Here is a 15401-nt window from a genome sequence, read left to right on the forward strand (position 1 = left end):
AATACTGTAACCAACTAGCAATGGTGAAAATTTTTTCATTACAATATGGTGGGGTTATGGCCTTAGAATTTAATTTCTTGCAACATTTAGGGCTAGGAGTATATCCTGTACCAGACTGAACCAGCAGTGTGATGACATCATCAGATGAGAACTCTGTTTGGTAGATGAGAGTTTATAAAGCAAGGGGTTTTTAAAGTCATGCTTTGATGGGGGCAGAAGGGGATGAATAGATAACAATGGTAAGACACAGAACTGTGGTCAGGATAAAGAACGAGAAAACAAATACATGAGATGGCAGGGTTTGCCTCTTGAACCTAACATCCCTTCTGGGTGACAATGACTACAGAACTAAGGCTGACTTTTAAACTAATCTCTAATCTGCTTTGTGGAATCCCTGCAAAAATCCCAAGAAGTAAAGAGCACTGGGCCTACCAATCAGATTGGGAGCTACCAAGTCACTATGCCCACTTGCAATGCTGGGTGGTTCAAAGAATTGAAGGGGTAACAGACTTGTAGGAGTCTTGTAAGGAGATCTTGTATTCCTTTGGGTATGGGCACAGACAACATTTTACCGTTTGAGTTCTGGTTTTTTTTAAACGTGATTTCCTGTTTTGATTAAATGCTTCACTATTGAATTTATATGTGGCATGGCTAGAAAAAGGATAGCGTATTGGGCGGGAATTCAAGACATGCACTGAATTCCAAAATAACCATGTTGAATCTGGCAGTAGCTAGGGACATGCTTCAAATTTCTACACAAAATTTGAAGAGGAAGAAAAAAAATATGTCATGGCCCTTCATTGATAATGTTAGTGAATTCTGACTCTTCTGTTGGTTTAGTTGCCAATCTTTGGCATGATATAATATCAGCTTCCAAGTTCCCTCTTGTATTATTAGATATGGTTGTAGAAAATAGATTTAAAGAAATTGGCTTTGGTCTAGTAGAAAGGGCACTGGATTTGGGTTTAAATCCTGACTTTGATGTTGTCTCTCAATTTGACTTTTTCCTTCTCTGGGCCTCAGTTTCCATATCTGGAAAATGAGGAAATTAGTTCCCCTGTAAGTTCCCTATTGGTGCTAAATCCTGTGATTTCCTGTAATTAAGTGGAGGATGGGACTACATATATTATTTCATTAGTATAGAGAACTTCCTCTGCCAATGTTGACCAGCCCCCTCCCCAGTTTCAGGGAGCTGTGTATAAAATTGTGAAGGAGGGAAAAGGAAATGATTTTAAATTACAACTTTTCATTAGATGTTGGTTTTTTGTGTGTCTCTGGTATACACAGCAATAAAATAATACATAGGAAGGGGTTCAGGCCCAGGGTGTTACTGAGTATTTACTACTGGGGGAAAAATGGCAATTTCCACTAGAATAAAATCATGTGATTGAGCTTATTCATTTGCTCTGTAAGAGTCTATTATTATATCTACACGATGACTTTAAAGTGTGTAAAAGTACTTATTGGGGAGAACAATGTTGTGATAAGGATATCAATGTGTCAGTGAAATAGATAGAAAATAAAGGTCTAGAGGGAAGTTGAAAGCTGCAAAAAAGAAAAAAATGGGCCCCTTTTTCATCTTTTCCTCAATTGTGTTAGGCAATAGAGGCTGGCAGCTTATTTCTGTTGTTGATAATTTTAAAGTGAAGAGATTTAACCTTTATATTTTTCTTCACATTCTGTTAACTGTAAGATTTTTTTTTTTCACTTAGTTTCTTAATATCTTAAGTCCTTCTACTCAAAGGGTCAAAATCTCATTTCATATTGTATCGGACAGATCAGCAGACTCTTTAGTCAGAGGGCTTAAGTTTCAAGCTCTGCTCACCACCTAAGTGACCTTGGGTAAGGCACTTAACTTCTGTGGGCCTCATTCTCCTCATTTTTAAAATAAAGAAATTGGACTAGAATCAGGAGCAGGGAACCTGAGGCCTCGAGGCCATGTGGGACCCTCTAGATCCTCAAGTACAGCCCTTTGACTGAATCCAAACTTCACTGAAAAAATCCCCTAGAAGACCTAGAGGGCCACATCTGACCTTGAGACTGCAAGTTCCCCACCCTTGGACTAGATAATCCCAGCTCTAAATCTGTAAACTTATTCCTTTTCACAATCGTTAATCTTGCCTAGAACCACTGAACTAGATCTCTTTTGTGCACAGAAAACTCTAGAGAATGTTTTTAGTGTTCTGGAAGCAGTATCACAGAGTGGGCAGAGCAGGGGGGTTGGAGTCAAGAAGATCTGATATAATAATAATAATAATAATAATATTAGTAGTAGTAGTAATTAGCAGCATTTATAGAGGACCTTCTACATGTCAGGCTTTTTTGCTTTTTGTTAGGCACTATCACAATTTGATCCTCACAACAACCCTGGGAGGTAAGTGCTATTATTATCTCCATTTTACAGATGGAGAGACTGAGGCAAATAGAGGTTAAGTGACTTGCCCAGGGTCACACCGCTATTAAGTATCTGAGCCTGTATTTGAACTGACCACAGGCTCCGTGCTCAACACCACCTAGATGCCTTTAATGATGCTGGGTCAGTCACTTTACCCTTCTGTGTCTCTGTTCTTCATCTATAAAATAAAGGGTAGATAAAAATGGCCTCTAATATCTTTTTCAACTCTGAATCTATGATCCTACTACCAGGTGATAATATGGGGACGCCATTTCCCAGCTGGCTTCTCTCCTGGGCTTCATCATTGTCTCCAGAAACTCATCTTCTTGTTAGATCTGGACAACTTTGGAACCAATACCTCCTCAGTACTCCTTCCTCTTGGATCTGCCCCTCTCATGATTGGAGAGGGTGGAGGGTGGACATCTGTTAGAGAGCTCCCCTCAGATCCTAACGGTGGGGAGCAGGGTAACCATATCATCATTTCCCTCCTGGCTATAGAACTACATCACGCCCCAGGCACCTAGGTCCTCTCTTCCCCCCATCTTTTTGCTTTCTTTTTATGTGTTTTCTTCTCTCTCTAGATTGTGATTTCCCACTGAACAAGTTGTGGTATATGAAAGTAATGGAATACTATTGTGCTACAAGAAATGATGGGCAAGTGGATTTCAGAAAAACTTTGGAAGACTTATATGAACTGATGCTGAGTGAAGTGAGCAGAAACAGGAGAACACTGTACACAGTGACAGCCACAGTGTGTGATGATCAACTATGACAGACTTAGCTCTTCTCAGCAATACAATGATCCAAGACAATTCCAAAAGACTCATGATGGAAAATGCTGTCCACATGCAGAGAAAGAACTATGGAGTTTGAATGCAGACCAAAGAATACTATTTCAGTTTGGGTTTTTTTTTTGGGGGGGGGGGTTGGCAGTGCAATTGGGGTTAAGTGACTTGCCCAAGGTCACACAGCTAGTACATGTGTCAAGTGTCTGAGGCCAGATTTGAACTCAGGTCCTCCTGACTCCAGGGCTGGTGCTCCACTGACTGCACCACCTAGCTGCCCCTTTCTTTTGTTTTCTTTGTGGTTTTTTCCTTTTGTTCTGTTTCTTCTTTCACAATATGACTAATGTAGAAATGTGTTTAATGTGATTTTGTATATATAACCTGCATCAGATTGTTTGCTGTCTTGGGAGGAGGGAAGGTAGGGAGGGAGAAAAATTTGGAACTCAAAATCTTATTTAAAAAATGAATGCTATAAACTCTATTTACATGTAATTAAAAAAAATAAAGTTCTATTTTGAAAAAAAAATAGATTGTGAGCTCCCTGAGGGTGGGGACTATTTTTTGCCTTTCTTTGTGTGTCCACCATTTAACTCAGTGCCTGGCACTTAGTAAAAACTTAATAAACATTTATTGACTGACTGATAAAATACAATTAGGAGTTAACATTATCTCCTGTCTAATAGAACAATTCAAGATTTTCTTCATCAGTCCCTCCTCTCCCCATTGATATCAATCCTTTCTCCCCTCTTCCTCACCTCTTATCACTCAGGTACCTCTACCACTCCCCTCTTTCACCCCTGTCTCACATAATGAAGTGGTCTTACTCCTTACCAAGGCTAACCCCTGTATACTTTTTCCATTTCCTCCAACAGATTTCCCCCTCAGTCATTCCCATGCTTTTATATATTTTAAATCTCTCCCTCTCTCCTGGCTCATTTTCTACTGCCTACTGACATGCCTGTGTTTCCCCTATCCTGAAAAAACTCTCCCTTGATCCTTCCCTTCTGATAGCTATCTCCTTTATCTCTTCTACCCTTTGTAGTTAAACTACTAGAAAAGGCTTTTCGGAATAGATGCTTCCACTTTCTCTCCTCGTAATCTTTTCTTAACCCCTTATAATCTGGCTTCAGACCTTATCATTCTACCAAAACTGCTCTCTCCAAAGTTACTAATGATCTCTTAGTTGCTAAATTACTTTTTCTCAACCTTCATTCTCCTTGACGTTTCTGTAGTCTTTGACACTGTTGATCGCTCCTCCCTGATATTCTCTTCTCTCTAGATTTTCAGATGCCACTCTCTCCTAGTTTTCCTTCAATCTATCTGACTGCTCCTTCTCTGTCTCCTTTGCTGCATCCTCCTCCAGATCACTCCCTCTAACCATAGGTGTACCTTAGGGTTCTGTCCTGGGTTCTCTTCTCTTCTCCCTCTCTACTACTTAACTTGGTGATCTCATCATCTCCCATGGATTTAACTACCTTCTCTAAGCTAATGATTCTCAAATCTACCTTTCTTGTCCCAATCTCTCTGCTGACCTCCAATCTTGCATCTCTGCCTTTCACACACCTCAAACTAGATGTCCAATAGACATCTGAAACTCAATATGTCCAAAAAAAACTCATTATCTTTCTCTAAGCTCTTCCCTTCTTCCTATCTTCCCAATTACTGTAGAGGGCAATAGTTTACTCCTAGTCCCTCAGCTTCACACCCTGGAGCCATCTTGGATTCCTCACTATCTCTCACCTTCCATATCTAAGCTGTTGCTAAGGCCTGAGGATTTCACCTTTGCAACATTTCTTGAACATGTCCCCTTCTCTCCTCTGACACTACTACCACTCTGGTGCAGGACTTCATCACCTCACACCTTGGTTACTGCAATAGCTGCTGGTAGGCCTGCCTGTCTTAAGTCTCTCCCCACCCCAATTCATCCTCCATTCAGCCAGCAAAGTGATCTTCCTAAAGTGCAGGTTTGATCATGTCATCCTCTACTCTGTAAATTCCAGTGGCTTTCTAATGACTCCAGAAGCAAATACAAAGTTCTCTATTTGGCATTCAAAGCCTTTGATAACCTAGCTCCCTATTACCTTTCCAGGCTTCTTACTCCCCAATGTATGCGCTTAGATGCAGTGACATTGGCCTCCTGGCTATTGCACCAACAAGACACTTCATCTCTTGGCTCCAGGCATTTTCTCTGGCTGTCTCCCATACCTGGAATGCTGTCCTCTATTCCAGCCACTGACCTCCCTTTCCTTTAAGTCCCAACTAAAATCTCATCTACAGGAATGTTTTCCCAACCCCTCTTAATTCCAGTGCCTTCCCTCTATGAACTACTTCTTACTTATCCTGTATATAGCTTGCTTTGTATATATTTGTTTACATGTTGTCTCTCCCTGAGATTGTAAGCCCTTTGAGGGCAGGTATTATCTTTTGCCTCTTTTTATATCCCCAGTGTCTAGCACAGTGCTGGCAAAGAGTAGGCACTTAATAAATGTTTGTTAATTGATTGATTGAAGAGGGCATTGACTCTAGGTGGATCATAGCATCCGTCACTCTTGGATGTGAGGAAGACAATGATATTAAGTAGACCAGATGTGCTCTTAAAAAATTGGTTACCATCCACAATCTCTGTTTCTATAGTCTTTGTTCTTAACTTTTTACACATGTTTTCCTAAAGGGAAAATTCTGAAAAGAGTTTTAGAGAAAATATGATTTCTTAATATTTTCAATTCTACTTAAAACAGGTTTTTCAAAATGCTTCCACATATTTCTGTTTCAATGACCTTATGCCTAAAAATTTATTTATTAGGTTCATGGACATATTTCTGATTTTTTTGGGCCAGTCTTTTTAGTAATACTTATTCTTTAATACTTCAAGGATTTGATGATTTTATTAGTGTGGGTCTCCAACCACTGATAGAGATCACGATTCCCTTTCCCCACTCCCACTGTCCTAACACAACTTAGTAAAAAATATTCCTGAAGTGCCATTCCCAAAATATTAAATAGATGGTGGTCAACCTTCTCATGCTAAATTATTTAATTTCTGATGTAACTAGGCTGCCTCTCAAATGGCAGACATATAGGCTGTTGCCTATAGAGCTGTAACTTAGTTGAATTAGAGTCTGGGGCAAATTCAGTTAGGAGTTCCTACTCTGGGTATGGAGGCAGCTAGGTGGCTCAGTAAACAGATTTCTGGGCCTGGAGTCAGGAAGACCTGAGTTCAAATGTGACCTCAGATATTTATTAGCTGTATGATCCTAGGCAAGTCACTTAACCTCTGTTTGCTGTAATTCACTGAAGAAGGAAATGCCAAGCCACTCCAGTATCTTTACCAAGAAAACTCCACGAATAGTATTTGTATGCTATAATCCATGAGGTCATAAGAGAGTCAGTCACAACTGAACAACAACAACTCTAGGAACAGTTGCATCCAGAAAAAGGTGTCTGTCCTGCCAGAGAGTCTCAGACCTTGTCCCAGTAGGGCTTGGGGAGAAAGGTGTGTCCCGGGAAAGGAGTACCATGGTGACAAGACCTTGGAGCTAATGTCAGGGTCCATAGCTCTAAAAGATTGTGAAGCAAAGATGGCAGGTCACTGAGGAAGGGAAGTGCACCCCACCTTCCTCCTATAAGGAATCACGTGTTCATAGATTATCAACACCATGGGGCAAAGAGCTGTTTGTCCTATTCTAGTTAAGTCTTCAATCCCCAACCTCAAAGACTTTGGTTGTCTTTCCACTTTGATAGGATCATAGAAGTTAAGCTATGCCTCCTGAACCCAAAATCACCTCCAAGACTTTATGAAGCACTAGAGCAAGACTTAACTGGAGGACAACAGTACTAACCTAAAACAAGTGAACACTAAAACTCCAGGGCTCTAGTATAACCTATGGCCTAAAATAGCCAATGGGAACCAAAGCTACGGTGCTTGGGCCCCCCCCAAGGCAGCAGATTTCCATATGCTCAGGTTGTCGTTTACATCCTGCTCTTTGATGGCCATTTTTTTAAAGAAAAAGAATAACCTTTGTCACTGACCGTACATGTGGTCTGATGGGAAAAAGAAATCCTGAACTGGAGGGCATTTCTGCCTCCTTTGTTAAACTCTGCATGTCTCTACAATGTTTTAAAGATTTGAGCCACAGGCCTAGTGATGGACCCTTAGCTGTTTCTAACCATCATAGTAGTGGAATAATCCATCCAATCAGATAACATTGGCTTTCATCATCAGACAAATGTCAGTGATTCTATCATTGGGTCAATTCAAAATCTCTAAGTTCCCAGAGTGACTGAGTGTTCTAAAGACTGACATAAAGTTCACATAAGGTGTTCAAGTTTGTAGAGCAAGGGATTACCTCACACAAGAGGCCTGGGGAGTCAAGAGAGAGCTGTCATCAGGGCCAGAAAGAGTTGGCTTGTATTGCTTCTGTTACCTACTGGCAGCATGATGGCTTGGCAAGTCACAACCTCCTCTTGCTGTAAGCCACTCTCTGAGACTCTCAGTTGCATAGAAAGTGCTAACCCGCCCAGGCAAACCACTATCAATGAAATCACAGGCCCAATCTTTGTTCCTCCTTCACAACAACCCTGGAATCTAAGCAAGGCAAAGATCTTTGTTCTCATTTTATACATGATGAAACCGGAGCTCAGTAGAATTAAGAAACTTGCCTGTGGTGAAAAGAGGTAGTGTTGACACTACTTCTTAAGAGAAAACATTCTTCTAAAACTATTCCACTGCAAGCAAATCAGGCAAGGAACAATGATCAGGCACCAGCTTTGAGGCATACAAAACCAAAATGAAACAATCCCTGCCCTCAAGGAGCTTACGTTCTATTGGGGAGACATGGATAAATAAATATGTGCACCATACACAAGATACATTGCACAGGCTTTTCCAGGGAGGCTGGCCAAGGCACTTGCTGCTAATTCAGGAAAGACTTCAAATAGAAGTCTCTTGGGCACAATTGGGAAGTGAAGGTGGAGGTGAGAAGGGATGATGCGGGACAGCCAGTGCAAACCTGTAGAGATAGGAGATGAAGTGTTGTGCGGGAAGACTACCAAGAAGGTCAGTTTGGCTAGACCATAGAATACCAGAAGGGGTAATAATGTATAATGGGGTCAGAATGGTAGATTGAAGCCAGGTTGTGAAGAGCTTTAAAAGCCAAACAGCAAGTATGTATTGATCCTAGAGGCAATAGGGAGCCAATACAATTTATGGAGTAGGAGAGTAACATGGTCAGATCTACACTTTAGCAACTGTGTGGAGAATAGATTGGAGAGGGAAGAGATTTATGGCAGGAAAACAAGTCCTCATAGGAGACTGTTGTAACAGTCCAGGAAGTGAGGATCTGAACTAAGGTGTTGGCTGTATGAGTAGAGAGAGAAGAGAGAGAAAAGATCTTGGCTACAAGGGATGTTTTAGAGATTGAAACAATAATACTTGACATGTGACTGGATATGTGAAGTAAGTGAGAAGTCAAGGATAGTTACAAGGTTGCAAGCCTAGATGACATTAAGGAGGATGGTACCCTATCAGAAATACGGACATTTAGAAGAAAGAAGGATTTAGGGGGAAAATAGTGAGTTCACTTTGGAGCATATTGAATTTGAGATGTCTCTGGAACATCCATTTTGACATATGTAACAGGCAGCTGGAGATGAATGAATGAAGCCTAGGAAAGAAACTAGGCCTGGGCATATAGATTGGGGAGTCATCTGAATATAGATGAGCATTAGTTTCACGGGAGCTGATGGGCTCCCAGTTAGAACATGAAGAGAGGGAAGATATAAGAGGGCCCCAGAACAGAACCTTGAGGAACTACTGCATTTAGGAGCATATGTATGATGAGCCAGCCTCATAGACTGATAAAGGAGTGATCAGACAGGTAAGAGGAAAACCAAGAGAGAGCAGTGTCCCAAAACCCAGATAGAAGAAGGAATCCAAGATGGAATGTCTGGTCCACAACATCCACTGCAGCAGAGAGGTTGAGAAGGATGTGAAGATTTAGAAAAGGATATTAAAATGTGCAATTGAGAGATCATTGGTAACTTTGGAGACAGTAGCTTCAGTTGAGTGTTGAGGTTTGAAGTCAGATTAAAAAGGGTCTAGAAGTGGGTAAGAGCAAAGGAAAACGAGGCAATAAATGTAGACATTTTTCCTAGGAGTCTGGCCATGAGAAGGAGAAGAGCTATGGGATGATAGTTTGAAGGGATGGAAGGATCTTCCGAGAGATTTTTCAGGATAGCGGAAACTGGGTTGTGTTTGTACATAGAAAGGAAGGAACTAATAGGCAGGGAGAGATAGAAGAATAGAAAAAAGAGACCATGATTACAGCGCATTCGGGTTAGGGTTAGGGTTAGGTCTGGAGAAGATCGGACAGGGTGGGATCAAGGATATATGTAGAGAGGCTGGGCTTGGTAAGAAGGACAGTCTCTTTTTCATCAGAGACAGTAGTAAAAGAAGATGGAAAGAAAGATGAGTCAAAGGGTTTTGAGATTTAGAAAGTGGTAACAGGTAGAACTCTGTTTTCTCAGCAAAGTATAAGGTAAGATCCTCAGCTAAGAAAGTAGGGGACAGGGATGGTATAGGAGGCTTATGTAGGGTAGGCATGGTTTAAACTTAGTGGAATAGAAAATCATTTAGAGAATAATGAAAGGATTGTCTTTGGGGAGGCCCAGTTGATGTTAGGTAGCAAAAAATGTTAGCTGACCTACTCAGCTTAGTGGTAGGACTTTCTCCAATTTTGTGAGGCATGATATGATTAGGTGTGGAGGTAGAAGATGGCAAAAGTAATCCAAGTTTGGGGTTTGGCAAGATATCAACATCAAGACAACAGGGGACAAAGAATGTGAAACTAGGAGACAGTGAAGAGATGAACCAGTTAACTCTATAAGGTTAAGATTGAAAAGGTAAGGTTAAAGCAGTGGTGATAGCCTGGAAGAATACTGAAGGATGGCTGGAATAGAGGTCCTGGTAAGGACAAAAGATAGCTTTGGGAGGGGAAAGATATAAGAAAAAGTGGAATGAGAAGAAGTTATGATGTGAATTTTTAATCATTAAAATGGAATACTTGAGGATGAGGGAGAGATCACTGCGCATTAATGAGGTTGAATGGAAGTGTAGCTGTCATAGCAGCATAGGGCATTTGAACATGAATGTTCAAGTCTCCAAGTACAAAGAGCCCGAGTTTGGAGAGACAAGGAAAATTGTAAGTCAAGTTTTGAACTCCTTGAGTAAGGAGGGAGAATAACTTGGGTGCTGGTAGGTAACTATTACAAAGATCTGGATTGGGCAAGAAGTCTGAATGGGTTGAACATCGAAGGAATAGAGGTTGCTTTGTGGTGAAGGCAGAGAGAGAGAACCTAGAACTGCTCTAGAATTTGAGAGCAAGGAGTATTCTAACCCCACTCTGGGACCCAATATGTCAGAGGATTCATGAGAGTGAGTGCAGACAGTACACTTGAGAGGCTGGCTGGGCGAGGGAGCCAGGTGCATGTGAGAGCCAAAAGATGGAAGGAGCCTGAAAGAAAAAAAAGTTCTGAAATGAAGGGAAGTTTGTTGATGGTGGAACCAGAACTCCAGAGGTCCCAACGCCTCTCCAGCCTGCACCTCTTGGACTTTCTCTCAATACCCCACATACCTCTTCACCCTGGAAGCTCATTTTATTCCTAAACTTTACACACTGTAAATACTTTCCTCCCATGTGACTTCTCCCTCTGATTGGCCAATTCCTCTCAGAACCTATGCTTTGAGGAGTATGCCCCAGCCACCCACATCTTCATTCTCTCCTCAGGCTACACTCTTGACACTTCTGTATTTACCCTTAAAGGATACTTTCATCTCTTCTCATCTACGCCTGCGGCCCCCTTTTAAAGTCCTTTTTCTATGTGTTGTCTTCCCCCACTCCCACCCCTTTAGAAGGTAAGTTCTTTGAGGGCAGAGGCTATCTTCCTTTCTGCTTGTATTTGTATCCCCAGTGCTTGGTACAATACCTGGCACCTAAGTAAGGGCTCAATAAATGCCTGTTGACTTGATTGTTGACTTGAGTTTCAATGGGCACGTTGGAAAGGATGGCCAGGACATGTGAGGCAAGGCTGAAGTATTCTCTCGTACCCATTCACTGCAACCTAATGTTCTTTGAGAAACCTGTACAAAAACATACTCCCCTCTTGTGAGCCATGGTGTTATCTTTCCCCTTCTACTTGGCCTGGAATTATACATGTTAGAGGCTGCCCAGTCAGCTCTTTTGACAAAGGTAAGGTCAATATCTTCAGGACGGCCAGGAACTCTTTACTTCCTCATCTCAATCTCCTGGTTTCCCAGGCTTCCTTCAGATCCTGGTTAAAATCCCACCTTCTACAGTAAGCCTTTCACAATCTCTCTTAATTCTAGTGTTGTCTCTGTTGATTATTTCATATTTTTCCTCTAACTCGTTTGTACATATTGGTTGCATGTTCTCACCCCCACCTTAGATTATGAGCTTCTCAAGGGCAGGGGCTGTCTTTTACCTTTCTTTGTATCTGCAGAGTTTAGCAAAGTGTCTAGTGTGTTCGGCACTTAATTAGTGACTGACTGACTTTTAAAATAAAACCTTGGGTGGTGGTTTGGGGTAGGGTTGGAGCAGGATGACTCCACTTAATACTTAAGCACGTGGTATCTAGTAAGCCCCATTTAATTTATCATTTAGTTAAACTGTGAGCCAAGCCCTGAAGGGAAATGATAGAGGTTGCCTAGGGTTTTAGGGGACAGCCTGGGGTGGAGGGTGGTAGCAAAGAGCCAGATAGATAACTACTGACTACCTTGACTGTTAGAGACATGCTTAGTCTAGGAATAAACAATAGGGAAGGCCAAGAAGGTTTTAATTATATCTTACATTTATTCCTCCCGAATAAATGGGTATGTCCCCTGAACAGAGTAAGGGGAGTACAAGGGACTCAGACAAATGCCAGTCCTTTTATTGGCTCCTAATTCGAATCTCCTGCCTGGTTCTTCATTGGTCAGATGCAACCCCCTGAACTGCCCATGTCATGCCTCCCTCAAACAGCTCCTTAAGCATGAGTACAAGCCTCTAACCTTTAACCCGATCAGAAGCCTGGTCTCTGCTAGATTACTTGACTTACATTCTGCTAAAGCTGGGGGGTGGGGGGAGGAGATACTTTCAACTCTGTGGAAACAAAACTACTCCCACCATTTCTCACATTGACCCTGGGTTCTGGAACAAAAGAGAAGGAAAATAGGAGAGGGTGTTATAAAATTGCCAGAGACAGAATTTTCCTACTTCAAAGCTTTGTGGAATGTCTAACAGAACTGCCTTTGAGCATTTATTCAGATGATTATTCAGTGGCCAACTTCTGTAAGTAGAAAAGGAGCTGCCCACTGGGTACCAGACTGGAACTAGGCAGTTGGGCAACATAGCTTTGTTTCTTTTCTTTTTCTTTTCTTTCCTTTTCTTTTCTTTTCTTTTCTCTTCTTTTCTTTCTTTTTCTTTTCTTTTTTCTTTCTTTTTTTCTTTTTTTTTTTTTTCTTTTCCTTTCTCTCTCTCTTCTCTTTCTTTCTTTTTTGTTTTCTTCTTTTCTTTCTTCACTTTCTTCCAGCTTTTCTTTTCTTACCCTTCCCTTCCCTCTATCCACATAGAGTATCACATCCTTACCTCTGAGTGCTCTGCCCAAAGGGAATGTAAATTTTATTTTTTTCTGAAACTTTTTTAACCCCAAATCATTTGGACTCTCACTGTTTGGCCAACAGCAGGTCCCAAGATAAACCCTACTTGGTCATCGTTGGGCCCTGATTGGCTCAGAATGAATGGAAATATCAATTGTTTCTCTTTTGGCCAGAAAGTGATAAAGTGGCCATTCTCTGCCTCACTTTTTATTAAGTCTCAATCACCAAATGGAGGTTGTTCAATCAAACTGAAAACTGTTAAAGACCTTAGCTTGAAAAGGCCAAGATCCCCCACTGCATCTTGGGCCATCTTCAGTTGACCTGATCTATATCTGACCACTGGACCCAGATAGCTCTGGAGGAGAAAGTGAGGTTGGTGGCTTTGCACAGTCATCCCTCACTTAAATCCAACTCACTTGCAGTCATGGCATCACCTCCCTGATGTCATGGTCCTCTTCATAAATGAAGGACAAACAGCAACAAATAGAGTGGCCATGATGTGGTTTTAGGGTTGCAGGGATCCCAGAATACTGAGGTTTAGGGCAGATTTGTCTGGAAAGAATTCCTGGACTCAAACAGTTTTCCAGTCAAGTGGCAAAAAGTTTTTTGTAATGCCATGTAGGGACAGAGCTCTTTTAGGGAACTCAAAACCTAACAGGAGTGATGCTAAAGCATATATAGAAAAGATACAGTTAATTGTGTGGCAAGTATGCTAATTAGGGGGGCAGGATGAAGGAGTGGTCATCTCCTAGAGAACATACAATTTTCTGTACCTTGGGCCAGGTTTCATTGGCTACTGACAACCCTGGGGGCAGGGAGCTTCTAAGTAGTCTGTACATCTATGTCTGTAACAAGATAACCTCAGGAATTGATGTGTATAGCTTGACCTCTGGATTGTACATGCTAGTTGTGGGAACCAGTACATGATTGTATAAGATAGTCCTGTTTATACAAGGGAAATTCTACAGGGTCAGCTTGTTCTTGGAACAGGGAGAGATAGTTTGCCTCGCTGGGGCCCACTCATGAGTTATTGCCAGAGATAGGGTCTTTGGGCTGGGGAGAGATGATCCAAGCATAAGTACCCCATCAGCCATACTGTAATAAGTTTGTATTCTATAGAATTAGAGTGTCTTGTATAATGATAAGCATTATACAATAAGGGGGGTATCTTGGATTTGTAAATTAATTACCTCTACCACTTGAATATCCTAGATTTAAGAAATTAAGTCCTAGGCTCAAAGTACACAAAGGTAGAATTTGAACCCAAGTCTTTCTAAATCCAAACCTGATACTATTTCCACTACTCCATGACCAGTTATTAAGATGGTCAAAACCCAAGTAATCTACTTTTGGGGTGATTCATTTATGACTCTCATACATAGCTATGAGGGAGACAGCAGGGCGAATCATATATGAGACATGCAGTAAAATATCTTGCTGGATAACCTATCCCAAAGATATGTTTTACTAAGGTCCTCATTCTTACAGACCTATCTCCTCCCACATACTTTTTCTCTTGAAAAAATGTGAAACAATCCTTGACTGCCTTTAAAATAAGAGTGAATCTAAATCTAAAAATATTCACTATTTCCCAGAGGCTTGGGTGGATTAATTAGGTGTCCTGAGTGCCTTTTTTTTCTGGGCTTAGACTGTAGATGCAGCTGCTTTTTTAAATGCAAAGCAATACTTCAGAAAGTGACCTGAAGGTAAATTGTGACAAGCACAAACCTATATAAAAATCTAATAATTTCCTCTAAATGTTCCCTTTTCTATTTGTACTGCCTGGTTACAGAAATAATTACCTTGTAATTGACTGATGAAATAATTCATCAAAGAGGTAGCAGCTGAGGGAATGGATTTAGAGTCTTTGTCTCACCCGTGTGACCTTGGCTAAGTCACTTCTCTGTCTATTTCCTCATCTTGAAAATGAAGGAACTGAACTAGATAATTTCCAACCCCTCTTCCAACTCTAATTTTATGATCTTTTAATTATAATGTCCTTTTAAAATATTAATATCTAGCATTTATATAGCAATTTAAAATTTGCAAAATGCTTTACAAGTTATCACAACTTAGATCTTATCATCCTCCTACAATCAATGAAAATCTAGAACTTTTTCTAACTCACTAGAATCAAGGGAAATATTTTTGCTTTTGGAAAATCACTTCAGTATTTAGATTTTCTTCCTTGTTTTGTTTTCAGAGTAACCTTTCATAGCTTGCTCTGATTCAAAGATTTTTTTAAGTATGTTGTACAAGTTATCCAGCACTTTTTGTCTTAATAAATCCAATATTTTTCAGCAGCTTCAAATTTCAGCACTTGAACTCAAATTTTGGTATCTAGAAGCATTTTAGGACTAAGTTAGGCATACTCTGAACCAATAGAGCAAAAGCCTACAAACGATTTGCCAAAAGTATCACCTGGATAAAAAGTAATGTCTGTGAGGCATTTTGAAGTTTTTCCAAAGGTTTTGAAATAGTTTCTGTTGATGTTATTGCTTATGAATCAATCAGCATTTATTAAACACCTACTCTGTTCCAGGCACTGAGAATATAGGATCTTAGAGCT

The 15401-nt window shown here is 40.8% G+C and overlaps 1 protein-coding gene across 1 annotated transcript in view; it reads left to right on the forward strand.

Moving 5' to 3' along the window:
- Positions 1-8167: 8167 nt before the first annotated feature.
- TBC1D9 (TBC1 domain family member 9) overlaps positions 8168-15401 on the forward strand; it is a 129153-nt gene continuing 121919 nt past the window's right edge. The window contains 1 exon segment of the mRNA XM_036765002.1: positions 8168-8236. Coding sequence (XP_036620897.1) covers positions 8168-8236 — 69 coding nt within the window.

This window comes from Trichosurus vulpecula, chromosome 6 (genome assembly GCF_011100635.1).
Source record: "Trichosurus vulpecula isolate mTriVul1 chromosome 6, mTriVul1.pri, whole genome shotgun sequence".
NCBI classification, from domain to species: domain Eukaryota; kingdom Metazoa; phylum Chordata; class Mammalia; order Diprotodontia; family Phalangeridae; genus Trichosurus; species Trichosurus vulpecula.